At 38.0% G+C, this 14,198-nt stretch overlaps 1 protein-coding gene and 1 non-coding gene across 3 annotated transcripts in view; one reads left to right on the top strand and one right to left on the bottom strand.

Moving 5' to 3' along the window:
• TERB1 (telomere repeat binding bouquet formation protein 1) overlaps positions 1 to 14,198 on the bottom strand; it is a 63,536-nt gene that overhangs the window by 19,422 nt on the left and 29,916 nt on the right. For both annotated transcript variants that reach the window (XM_036274415.1, XM_036274416.1), the window contains one exon: positions 12,842 to 13,002. In XM_036274415.1, coding sequence (XP_036130308.1) covers positions 12,842 to 13,002 — 161 coding nt within the window. The remainder of the gene's footprint in view (positions 1 to 12,841; positions 13,003 to 14,198) is intronic.
• Positions 10,193 to 10,255, top strand: LOC118639656. Its single transcript, XR_004961231.1, has one exon. It is a non-coding gene; the product is annotated as a U7 small nuclear RNA (small nuclear RNA).

Here is a 14,198-nt window from a genome sequence, read left to right as displayed (position 1 = left end):
CAGCATCGGGCGCGGCTTCTAGGACTCGAACCCCAGAGTCTGTGAACCCGCCCAGAGTGTAACCAATAAAGCCTGATTTCTGCTTTTTGGCTGTTTGGCTCTTCGGTTTCTTTCCACCTCCCACCGGCGGCGCCTGGCTACCTTACTATTAATGTTATTAACTACAGCATTGTTTGTAATGTCTAAAAGTTGAAGCTAGCACATCCCTCAATGGAAAGCTCTGAAATTATAAAAAGAATAAAGAATAACGAGGCCTTTATAAAGAATAAAGGTAAAGATGATGAAGTGAACACCCATATTTATTTTTGGCCCTTCCAAAACACCAATGAGAACAAAAGTTTTTTAAAAAGGCAAAACTCGAAAGCATCCTGTGCCCAGGAACACTGAGAGCACTCTACCAGGACAATGGGCACATAAAGAATTTGAGTGAAAACCACTTCATAAAATACAAAATGGATTCCAAAATGGCAGCAGAGTGAATGTAAGCTACACAGATAAGTCTCCCAAGACCAAACTGGAATTACAACTAAAACACAGACATATCGACGGGAAAAAGCAACAGAAAAGCAGCTTGCGAGGGTCATATAACCAGGGACACTGACTCGATCCTAACAGGACTGCAGAGGCGCGAGATGGGGGCTGGGAGTACACAGATAGCAGCGGCCTTAGCTGTGAGTAGCGCCCTCGGGTTAAACTCCCAAGTGGCTCCACAGTGCAGAGCCAGGACAGACGCTAAAAGAGCCACAGCCACTTGCCTTGGGCTCCGGCAGAGGGAGGGCAGATTGGACTGGAACTGTTTGGGGACACCCGGGATTTGGAGGGGGCTCACAGCTTTTGCTGAGTTCCAGCCATGCAGGACAGTGGCCATCTTGCTCCTTCCCAGGGCTCTGGGGAGAGGCAATAACCGCCCCCTCGAAGATTCAACCCCACCCTGTGGGCCATTGAAATGCAAACTGAGGCTCACTAACAACAAGCATCTGCCCCACCTTCGGGAAATCCCCTTATGCTGAGAACCTGAGGAAGGTTTTCATTCAAATGACAACCCAAAACTCTTCAAGTAACTGCTGCTGATAGCCTCCAGGCAAAAAGCTAGAGGATAACTATATCATTCCTGGGCTAGCAACTCTAACCAGAAAAGACTTCACAGTGTTGTTTAACGTGGGTCCTTTCTCGCTCATCCAAACCTAGGAGAGGCAGCCACAAACAGCAGAACACCAACAACCACAGGAAAAACTTGGCAGGCTCCAAAGCCCACTATGATAGCCAAAATAGTGAAACAAAGAAACAAAAGCCAAATGAAAGAACAAAAGACCTCTACCGAAGATGAGATAAATATGAAGAAGTTAGGCAAGTTAACAGAGCTAGAATTCAGAGCCGCGATCTTGAGAAAGCTCAACAGCATGAGTAAGGACATCAACACGATGAGTAAAGACACAGAAATGTTGAAAATCAAGCAATTGGAAATTAAGAATCACCAAGAAAAATCAAGAATGACATATCAGAAACAAAGAACACATTGGAAGGTCTAAACAGCAGAGTAGAGGAAGCTAAGGACTGGATCAGTGAATTAGAAGACAGGGTAGAAAAATCAACCAATCAGAAAAACAAAAGGAAAAAAACGATTAAAAAACAGGAAGACAGCTTAAGAGAACTGTGGGACAACTGGAAACATAATAATATTCACATCACAGGAGTCTCCAAAGAAGAAGAAAATGAGCAAGTGTTTGAGAATATATTCGAAAAAATAGTGACAGAAAACTTCCCTAATTTGGTGAAGGAATAAGGCATTCAAGTTCAAGAAGCACAGAGAGCCCCAAGTAAGAAGAACACAAATAGGCCCACACCATGACACATAGTAATTGAAATGCCAAGAATTAAAGACAAAGAGAGAATCCTAAAAGCAGCAAGAGATAAGCAACAGGTTACCTACAAAAGAACCCCATAAGGCTCTCAGCTGACTTCTCACAAGAAACACTACAGGCCAGAAGGGAATGGCACGAAGTAATCGAGGTCATGAAAAACAAGGATCTGAATCCAAGACTACTCTACTCAGCAAGGCTGTCATTCAAAATAGGTCAAGTAAAGAGCTTCTCAGACAAAAAAAAGGCTAAGAGAATTCATTAGCACCAAACCAGTACTGCAAGAAATTTTAAAAGGACTGCTATAATTAGTAGAAGAAATAGGAAGAAAAATATAACCAAACTAAACAAAAATGGCAATAAATAAGTACATATCAATAATCACCTTAAATGTAAGTGGACTGAATGCTCCGATAAAAAGACACAGAGTAGCTGATTGGATGAGAAAGCATGACTCATCTATATGTTGTTTATAAGAGACTCACCTCACAACAAAAGACTCACAGGGGTTGAACGTGAAGAGATAGAAAAAAATCTTCCAAGCAAACGGAAAGGAAAAAAAAAGCTGGGGTAGCAATATCTATCTGATAAAATAGATTTCAAAATGAAGGCCATAACTAGAGACAAAGAAGGCCACTACATAATATTGAAAGGATCTATCCAACAGGAAGATATAACCTTGATAAACACATATGCACCCAATATAGGAGCACCAAAATATATTAAAAATCTTCTGGAGGACTTCAAAGGAGAAATTGACAGCAATACAATCATAGCAGGGGACTTCAACACCCTGCTGACACCACTGGATAGATCCTCTAGACAAATAATTAGCAAGGAAACAGAGACTCTAAATGAAGCACTAGACCAAATGGATTTAATAGATATCTACAGAGAAGTATACCCCAAAACTACAGAATTCACATTCTTCTCAAGTGCACATGGATGTTCTCAAAGACAGACCACATGATAGGACACAAACTAAATCTCTACAAGTTCAAGAAGAATGAAATCATATCAAACATCTTCTCAGATCACAATGGCATGAAACTAGAAATCGCTGCAACAAAAACATGCAAAGACATTTGAACACATGAAGGCTAAATAGCATGTTATTAAACAATGAATGGGTTACCATGGAGATCAAGGAAGAAATTAAAAACTTCCTGGAAACCAATGAAAATGAACACACAACAACACAAAATCTATGGGATGCAGCAAAAGCAGTTCTGAGAGGGAAGTTCATAGCACTACAGGCCTACCTCAAGAAACAGGAAAAATTTCTAATTGACTGTCTAAACTCACAACTTAAAGAATTAGAAAGCAAACAAAAAGAAAACCCCAGAGCAAGTAGAAGGGAGGAAATAGTAAATTCAGAGCAGAAATAAATGACATAGAGACCAAAAAAACGATTCAAAAGATCAATGAAACAAAGAGCTGGTTTTTCAAAAAGATGAACAAGATTGATGGACCCTTAGCTAGACTCACCAAGAACCCAAATACACAAAATCAGAAATGAAAGAGGAGAAGTAACAACTGACACCACAGAAATACAAAAGATCATTAACAGCTACTATGAACAATTATATAGCAACAAATTCGACAACCTAAGCGAAATGGACACATTTCTACAAACACACAGTCTCCCAAAACTGGACCCGGGAGAGAGAGAAAACTTGAACGGACCAATAACAAGTAAGAAAATTGAAGAGGTAATCAAGACGCTCCCAGCAAACAAAAGCCCAGGCCCGGATGGCTTCACAGGGCAGTTTTACCGAATATTCAAAAAAGAACACCCATTCTCCTCAAACTATTTCAAATAATTCAAGAAGAAGGAAGACTTCCAAACTCGTTCTATGAGGCCAGCATAATTCTAATTCCAAAACCAGAAAAAGACACTACAAAGAAAGAAAACTACAGGCCAATATCCCTGATGAACATAGATGCCAAAATCCTGAACAAAATACTAGCAAATCAGATACAGCAATACATCAAAAAAATTATTCACCACGACCAACTGGGATTCACCCCAGGGATGCAAGGCTGGTACAATATACGCAAATCAATAAATGTGATACACCACACAAACAAAATGAAGAATAAAAGCCACATGATCATATCAATAGATGCTCAAAAAGCATTCGACAAAATACAGCATCCATTTCTGATAAAAACACTCAGCAATGTGGGAATAGAGGGATCATATCTCGACATAATAAAGGCCATATATGAAAGAACTACAGCCAACATCATGCTCAATGGGCAGAAACTAAAAACATTTCCCTTAAGAACAGGAACAAGACTGGGATGCCCACTTTCACCACTCTTATTTAACATAGTACTGGAAGTCTTAGCCACAGCAATCAGACATGAAGGAAAAATAGGGATTCAAATTGGAAAGGAGGAAGTGAAACTGTCATTATTTGCAGATGACATGATACTATACATAGAAAATCCTAAAGACTCCATCAAAAATCTACTAGACTTAATAAATGAATTTGACAAAGTAGCAGGATACAAAATTAACGTCAAGAAATCGACGGCATTCTTATAGACCAATAATGAACTCATAGAAAGAGAAACTGAAAAAACAATCCCATTTACCACTGTGGCAAAAAAAATTAAGATACCTAGGAATAAACTTAACCAAAGAAGTAAAGGACCTATTTGCAGAAAACTACAGGACATTGAAAAAAGAAATAGAGGAAGATATAAAAAAGTGGAAGCACATACCTTGTTCATGGATTGGAAGAATTAACATCATTAAAATGTCCATGTTACCCAAAGCAATCTATAGACTCAATGCTATCCCCCTCAAAATACCAACGACATGTTTCACAGAACTAGAACAAATACTTCAAAAGTTCATGTGGAACCAAAAAAGACCCCGAAAAGCCACCGCAATCTTGCAAAAGAAGGACAAAGTAGGTGGGATCATAATACCAGGTATCAGGTTATACTGTAAAGCCACTGTAATCAAAACAGCCTGGTACTGGCACGAGAACAGGCATATAGACCAGTGGAACAGAACTGAAAACCCAGAAATGGACCCAAGACATTATGCTCAATTAATATTTGACAAAGGTGGCAAGAGCATACAATGGAGTAAAGACAGCCTCTTTAATAAATGGTGTCGGGAAAATTGAATAGCTACATGCAAATAAATAAAACTAGACCATCAAGTTACACCATACACAAAAATAAACTCAAAATGGATAAAAGACTTAAATGTGACCTGGGAATCCATAAAAATTCTAGAAGAAAATGTAGGCAACAAAATTTCGGACATCATACGCAGCAGAATTTTCACTGATACATCACCTAAGGCAACAGAAACAAAGGAGAAAATGAACACATGGGACTACATCAAACTAAAAAGCTTCTGCACAGCAAAAGAAACAACCATCAAAATGGAAAGGCAACCTGCTGTATGGGACAGCATCATTGCTAATGATGTATCAGATAAGGGGTTAATTTCCAAAATATATAGAATACTCATACAACTCAACAAAAGGAAGACAAAGAACCCAATTAAAAAATGGGCAGAGGAGCTGAACAGACACCAAACAGGACATACAATGGCCAAGCGACATAGGAAGAAATGCTCAACATCACTAATCATCAGAGAGTTGCAAATTAAAACAACAATGAGTTATCACCTCACACCTGTCAGAATGGCCGCCATCAACAAATCATCAAACAAGTGTTGGCGAGGGTGTGGAGAAAAGGGGACTCTAGTATACTGCTGGTGGAAATGCAAACTGGTGCAGCCACTATGAAAAACAATATGGTGTTACCTCAAAAATTTAAAAATTGATCGTCCATTTGACCCAGTGATCCCGCTTCTAGGAATATACCCTAAGAAGCCTGAAACACCAATCAGAAAGAATATATGTACTCCCATGTTCATAGCAGCACTATTTACAATAGCTAAGATCTGGAAACAGCCCAAGTGTCCAGCAGTAGACGAATGATTAAAAAAGCCGTGGTACATATACACAATGGAGTACTATGCAGTTGTAAAAAAAAGAAAGATCTCTTATCCTTTCAGACGACATTGAGGGACCTGAAAAGTATTATCCTAAGTGAAATAAGCCAAGTAGAAAAAAACAAATACCACATGATCTCACGTAATTGTGGAATATAATGAACATAACAGTGTGAGGAATAGGGTAGACTCAGAAACATGGAAGTAGGGTACAGAATGACAACCCTCAGAAGAGTGGGTGGTGGGGGGAGGGAAGAGATAAACCACAAAACTTACGTGCATGTATGCATAACCAATGGACATGGACAACAAAGCCAGTGACGGGGCGGGTGGGGGGTGGGGAGGAGGGTGTCAATGGGGTAAAAAAGGAGAAACATCTGTAACAAAAATAAAATTAAAAATAAAAAAGAAAGAAAAAAATAATTAAAAAGGCAAAAATCCCCAAGGGCAGGATAAATAAAAGAAGAAATAAAAGCAAAAAATTTTGCAAATTGGAAAGCAAATACGTTAATGATAACCTACTTAGCAGACTTGATACACCTGAATCAATGGGAAAAGCCAGGAAACTACCTAAGATATGCTACCAAGCTCTCAAAAGTCTTAGGAATTGGAGATACCAGGAACCGACCCACGGTGGGGTTAAAAACAGGAAGATTGAATGTAAGTCTGTTTAAGAAGTAATTTGATTACTAGATCCTGACTCCCACATACCCACACTTAGGTGATAGTTGACTAACATCTGACAGTCCTCTCCCTCCCTAAGGCTGGAAATTTAATCTCTGGAGAGGATAAAGCAGTCTCCACACTGGAAGACTCCAAGCAAAGCTGAAGGCAGAATACTATTTAAGAAACAGACTAAGCAAATATTTACATACTGAATACTAAGACCCCCAAACTGTCTGTCTTCCCTCATTTTGATTCCAGAACATGAATTGACAATCTCTAGGCAGGGGATTAGACATTGGAGGTTCTCCAAATAATGAACCACTTGTAGGATTACTACAAGAATCCACAGTAAACAAATTTCCAAGGAGACTTTTAGCACCTGACTCTTTAGTATGAGTAGCAACTAAAGACCAGCAGAAATCTGGATAATGCTAGAGACCAAGAAAAACAAAACAAAAACAAACCACACACACACACATCTCAGAGAATAAAGATGGAGTAGGGAAAAAACAAATCTAGAGAAATGAAAGTGAAACAAGAAAAAATTTAAGAGAAGAATGTCAGTGAAGTCTGAATACCATGAAATAAGAATAAGATAATTTAGCCCTGGTCAGCTTGGCTCAGTGGTTAGAGCATCGGCCCCCAGACCAATCAGTTGCGGGTTTGATTCCTGTCAAGGGCACGTACCTTGGTTGCAGTTCATCCCCGGCTCTGGTTGGGTCCTGAGGGAGGCAACCAGTCAACGTGTCTCTCTCGCATCAATGTTTGTTTCTTTCTCTCTCTCTCTCTCTCTCTCTCTCTCTCCCTCCCACTCTACCTGATGATAAATAGAAAAAATATCCTTGGGGGAGGATAAAAAAAAAGAATACGATAATTTAAATGGGGTAAAAAAGAGGCGCTTTTTTTTTTTAAGTAAATTTGAGAACATTTCCCAGAATATAGAATAAAAAAGACAAATAGAGAGGAAAATAAGAGAGAAATAATAAAAAGGACGGCCAGCTCAAGAAGTCCAACAAATAAGTAATAGGAGTTTCAGAAAAGGTGTAAAGAGAAAACAGGTAAGTAATCCTCACAGCTTAATGTAAGAAACTTTCCCAGAACTTGACACCAGTTACCAGATTGAAAGGGCCCATTAAGTGTTCAACACAATGGATGAAAAGAGATCGATACTAAGATACTCACTGTGAAATTTCAAAACATTGGGGATAAAGATTACATAAGCTTCCAAAAGGAAAAAATAGGTAACACCAAAGGATCAGAATGTCTTTGGACCTCAAGAGTAACACTGGAAGCTGCAAGACTGAGGAACAACATGTTCAATATACTGAAGGAAGGTGATTTGCAATCTTGAATACTTTGTCCACACAAACTAGCAATTAATTCTGAAGGCAAAATAAAGTATTTTCAGATTTCTGAAAGCAAAATAAAAATATTTTCAGATTTTTGAAGTCTCAAAAATTTTACTATGTACCCTTTTTTTCCAGAAAGCTAAGAGAATGTACGCTATCAAAATGAGACTAAACCAAAAAAGAGATGACATGGACATGAGATAAAGGAAACAGGGAATCAAACCAGGAAGGATACAAAGAGAATCTACAAGATGATGGTAAAGGAGTATCCCAGAATAACAGTTGTGTACCTAGCATAAATGATGTCCTTATTAATTTATTGCTTCTCAACTCCAAATTCATCCTTCTTTGCCCTCCACTGTAAAACTAAAAGTAGACTCTATGGACCACTATGCTATGGCTAGCTTGATGTTAGGCTCTGCCATTAGAAAGATCTAGAGGGAGGCTGAAAAAGAAAGATGGGACTTTTTCTTCTTTTGGCAGGTGGAGACAGAACTGTACTATAAGAAATGTTAAAAGAGGTTCATAATTTCTTTGAAGTATAATTGTCCAGTGATTCTACTTCTAGGTGTTTACCCAAGAGCAATGAAAAATGTACACTTCACACAAAGAAGTGTACACAAATGATCATAGCATATTATTCATAGTGGCAAAATCTGAGAGCAACTGAAATGTCCATCAAGCCCAGCCGATGTGGCTCAGTGGATTAAGCACTGTCCCATGGACTGAGAAGTCCTGGTTTGATTCCTGGTCAGGGCACATGCCTGGGTTGTGGGTTCAATCCCCAGTGGGGGGTGTGCAGGAGGTAGCCAACCAATGTTTCTATCTCTCTCTCCCTTCATCGCTCTCTAAAAAATCAATAAAGACATACTTTAAAAAAAAAGAAATGAGCCCTGGCCAGTTTGGCCAGCGGTTAGAGCATCAGCCAGCGGACCAAAGAAGCCCGGGTTCGGTTCCCACTAAGGGCACATACCTCGGTTGTGGTCGTGAGGGTGGCAACCAGTCTATGCATCTCTCTCACACTGATGTTTCTCCCTCTCTCTTCCTCCCTCTCTCCCCCCACTCTATCTGAAGACAAAATGCAAAAATGTCCTTAGGTGAGGATAAAAAAATTTTTTTAAATGACCATCAACTGGTGAATGGATAAACAAGTTGTGGTATGTTTATACTATGGAATATTACTCACAGTACAAAGGAACAAAATATTAACAAAACAACATTGGTGGAAATTTTTAAAAAATGATATACTAAATGAAACAAATCAAATACAAAAGATTATATAATATATGATTCCACTTATGTGAAATTACAGAAATAAAAGACCTAGTGACAGAAAGCAGATCAGTGATTACCTAAGCCTAAGGATAGGAAATGAAACTGTGCAAAGGGACACAAGAAAACATTTTAAGGTGAGTGAAATGTTCTATATTCTGGTTATCCCAATAGTTACACTACTGTATAATATTGTCATAACTTACACTTAAAATGTGATTATCATTGTATGTAAATAATATCTTAATAAAAATATTTCAGAAAAAAATATACTTGTTTAAACAAAAAATAATGACACTGCCCTGGCTGGTTTGGCTCAGCAGTTAGAGCATCGGCTCGCTGACCACTGAGTCGTGGGTTCAGTTCTGGTCAAGGGCACATACCTCAGCTGCAGTTCGTCCCTGGCCCTGGTTGGGGTCATGTGAGAGGCAACCAGTCGATGTTTCTTTCACTCTCCCTCTCTCTCCCTCCCTCCCACTTTATCTGAAGATAAATAGAAAAATATCCTCAAAAAAAGAAAAATATCCTTGGGTTAAGATAAAAAAAAAAGTAATGACATTGTTGGGCAGTTTATAAAAACTGTAAAAGTAAAATGTATAGCAACAATAGCACCAAAACAAAGGGAAATGTAAACAAATTATTGTAAGGGTTTTACAATATATATAAGTACAATAATATTTGAATATAGACCATGATAAGTTAAAGATGTATAAATCCTAAAGCAATAATTAAAAAAACAAGAATATTTAGCTAATAATTTTAAAATAATATAAAAAGCAAGAGAGTAGATAAAAGGAACAAAGAACAAATGGGAGCCCTGGCCAGTTTGGCTCAGCGTTAGAGCATCGGCCTGTGGTCCAGACAGACCCGGGTTCAGTTCCCGCTAAAGGCACATACCTCAGTTGCAGTTTCTCCCCGGTCCTGGTTGGGTCCTGCGGGAGGCAGCCACTGGATGTGTCCCTTTCACATCGATGTTTCTCTCTCTCTCTCTCTCTCTCTCTCTCTCTCTCTCTCTCTCTCCCCCTCCCACTCTATCTGAACAAAAAATGGGGAAAAAAAAGTGCTTACAGCTCTTTTTGAATTTGTCTAGTAGGTCTTCCGGTTTCTACCAGAAGGCCCTTAAAAAAAAAAAAAGGAAAAAAAAATGTCTTCTGGTGAGGATAAAAAAATAAGTTTTAAAGAAAAGAACAAATGAGACAAATAGGAAATAAATAGTGATATGGTAGACTTAAACTCAAACATTCCAATATTTACATTAAATGTAAATGGAATAATCACATCAATTAATAGGCAGAAATTGTCAGATGGGATAAAAAAGATGAAACTTTTTGCTGTCTACAAGAAACCCATGCTAACTATAAAGACATAGGTTACAAGTAAGAGAATATGTTCAACTGATAAATGGATGAATAAAATGTGGTATATCTAGACAATGGAGAATTATTTGGCCATAAAAGGGAATAAAATACTGATACTTGCTAAAACATGGATGAGCCCTGAAAACATTATGCTAAATGAAAGAAGTGAGTCATAAAAGACCACATATTATAAGATTCCACTCATATGAAATGTTCAAAATAGCAAGTCTATAGGTATAGAAAGTAGATTAATGGTTGCTTATGGCTGGGGGTGAGGGATGAAGGGAAATGGCTAAAGGGTACGTTTCTTTTTGAGGTGATGAAAATATTCTAAAATTGACTGTAGTGATGGTTGCACATATCTGTGAATATACTAAGAATATATAAAATGTTACCAAATTATACACTTTAAATGAGTGAATTGTATGGCATGTAAATTACATCTCAATAAAGCTATTTTTAAAATATTTTTATTGATTTTTAGAGAGAGAGGAAGGGAGAGAGAAAAAGAAACATCAGTGTGAGAGCAGAACATTGATTAGCTGCCTCCTGCACGCCCCCTGCAGGATTGAGCCCTAAACCCAGGCATGTGCCCTGACTGGAATGGAACCAACAACTTTTGGTGAATGGGTCAGTGCTCAACCAACAGAGCTACTCCAGCCAGGGCAATAAAGCTATTTTTAAAAAAAGGAATGAAGTACTTATATATACTACAATATGGATGAACCTTGAAAACATTATGCTAAATGAAAGGGCACATTCAGCCCTGGCCAGTTTGGCTCAGCGGTTAGAGCGTCGACCTGCGGTCCTGAGAGACCCGGGTTCGGTTCCCGCTAAGGGCGCGTACCTCGGTTGCAGTTTGTCCCCGGCCCTGGTCGGTCGTGTGGGTGGCAGCCACTCGATGTGTTCCTTTCACATCGATGTTTCTCTCTCTCTCTCTGTTCCTCTCTCTCCCTCCCACTCTACCTGAACAAAAAAATGGGAAAATGTCCTCGGGTGAGGATTAAAAAAAAAAGAAAAAAAGAAAAAGAAAGGGCACATTCACAAGAGTATATATTATAGATTTGATTTATATAAAAAGTCCAGAATAGACAAATATATACAGACAGAAAATAGATTAGTGGTTCCCTAGCCTGTGGGAGGATGGATGGGGGAATAAGGAGGATGACTAGTAAAGGTTATGTATAGGGTTTCTTTTTGGGGTGATGAAAACATTCTAAAGTTTAGACAAAACTGATTGCAGCAATGGCTGCACAATGTGGTGAGTATACTAAAAATCAATGAAATGTGTACTTTAAATGAGTCAATTTTATAAAATGTGATTTATATGTCAATAAAGTTATTACAAAAAAAAAATATATATATATATATATGTACCAAGATGTTTACTCTAGAGCTGTTTACACAGGTGAGAAACTGAATACAATATAAATGTCCATCAATAAAGACTAGTTAAATCAATTATGCTAATCAATGACATTGACTACTCCTCATTTATTTTTTTCTTTATTGATTTTTAGAGAGAGAGGAAGGGAAAAGGAGAGATATAAACATCGATGAGAGAGAACATTGATTGGCTTCCTTCTGTATGCTCCTCCCACTGGGGATCGGGCCCACAACCTGGGCATGTGTCCTGACTGGGAATCGAACCAGTGACCTCTTGGTGCATGGGTTGATGCTCAACCACTGAGCCACACCAGCCTGGCACTACTCAGTTATTTAAAAGAATGAGATTATTATACTAAGTTGGACACTATTTTACACAGAAAAAATATGGAAATGCATATACATATATACACACAAATACATATGCATATACATAGAGAGATAGATATTATTACTTCTCCATCCTCTCTTTTTCTTGAACCCTTATTATATAAATGTTAGATTTCTACTATGTCTCTTATATTTTAGTTATCATTTCCTTTTAAAAATCCTTTTTTTTGCCCTGGCCAGATTGGCTCAGTAGTTAGAGCGTCGGCCTGTGGACCAAAGAGTCACAGGTTCAATTCCAGCCAAGGGCATGTACCTCAATTGTGGTTTATCCCTGGCCCGAGTTGGGGTCATGTGGGAGGCAACCAATTGATGTGTCTCTTTCACATCGATGTTTTTCTCTCCCCGCCACCCCCACCACTGTATCTGAAGATAAATGAAAAAATATCCTCAAGTGAGGATTAAAAAAAAATTTATTTTTCTATGTTCAAGGATGATTCAAGTATTATTACTGAATATTTTAAAACTTAAAATGAAAAAAAAATAACTTAGCAAGAAAAATATTTTACCCTCCAACCTGTACTGTTTGAAAATACTTGAAAAAAGTTCTATATTCTTTGAAACAAAGAAGCTAACCTCATTTCCTTCTCTTTCAAGTTGTTCTATTCTGTGAAGAATTTCCTTTGCTTTCTTCCAGTACTCTTCAATATTCTTCTCTTTCATATTTATGTCTTTTAATTGTTCTGCTTCATTTTCCTCAAAAGGATATTCTCTTAGATTTAGAGATAATTTCTCAGCTTTATAATATGGGAAAAAACAATGCGTTTATCCATTACTAGAAATGTTATTTTAACACTTTAAATAAAGACAACTTCACAACCCACACCTCCTTCTCTAAATTTTGACCTTCTAGACTATCTCAACTGCCCAAGTGGTACTGAAAATATGTGGAAAGCAAGTGCTTGGCAGAGGCCCAAGACCCAGAGTCATAAGAAAGACTTTATTCTTCAGAGTTATAGGAAAGAGAATAGCATGAAAATATGTTATCCCAGCCACACAAATACCCTCAGGTACAGATCCTGATTTTAAAGTTGGTTTGTTTGTTTTTTGCCCAGCTAGTGTGGCTCAGCGGATTGAGCGTTGTCCCGTGGACTGAGGGGTCCCAATTTGATTCCCAGTCAGGGCACACGCCCAAGTTTCGGGCTCAATCCCCAGTACGGGGTATGTAGGAGGCAGCTGATAAATGTTTCTCTCTAAAAAATTAATAAAAACATTTTTAAAAAGTGCATTTCTTAAAAAAAATAAAGTAGTTTTAAAAACAGTTTTCATAAAGTAGTTTCTTCCTATAATCTTTTAAATTATCTTTTCAGATGATACAATAGCCATTTTTCTTCCACAAAGACCAAAATCCTTTTCATGGCCACTGTCATTGGTGCTCCAGCCACACTGGCTATAAATTCCTTCAATGCACCAGGCTCCTTCATATCACAGGGCCTTTGTGCCTCATTGTTGTTTATCCTTGATATACTTGCCCATAACAAATTATTTTCACCTAACTCTATACATTCAGATCTCAGCTTAAGAATCATTTCCTCCTTAAGCTTTTTCCACTCTATATCTAGGTCATAGTCCTTTGTTAGAGGACTCTAAGATCTGTGCTCTATCCATTCTAAAATCTTAGGTTAATTTATATAATACATTCATTTTTGAGATGATTCAATTACTATCTATTTCTCTAAACTAAGTTCTATGAGTGCAGAGACTTTCTTTTTTAATTTTTTAATTGTTCATTTATTAATATTTTTATTACAGATGTTCCTCATTTTTCAATAAAGCTTTAAAAAAATTTTAAATATTTTAATTGACTTTTTAGAGAGAGAGAGAAAAGAAGGGAGAGAGAAACATTGATGTGAGAAACAAACATCAATTGGTTGCCTCCTGCATGCCTCCTACTGGGGATTGAGCCCGCAACCCAGGCATGTGCCCTGACAGG

Source organism: Molossus molossus, unplaced genomic scaffold, assembly GCF_014108415.1.
Source record: "Molossus molossus isolate mMolMol1 unplaced genomic scaffold, mMolMol1.p scaffold_m16_p_21, whole genome shotgun sequence".
In the NCBI taxonomy this organism is placed as follows: Eukaryota; Metazoa; Chordata; class Mammalia; order Chiroptera; family Molossidae; genus Molossus; species Molossus molossus.
Note: the sequence above shows the minus strand (reverse complement) of the source record. Positions and strands in the feature narration are given on the sequence as shown.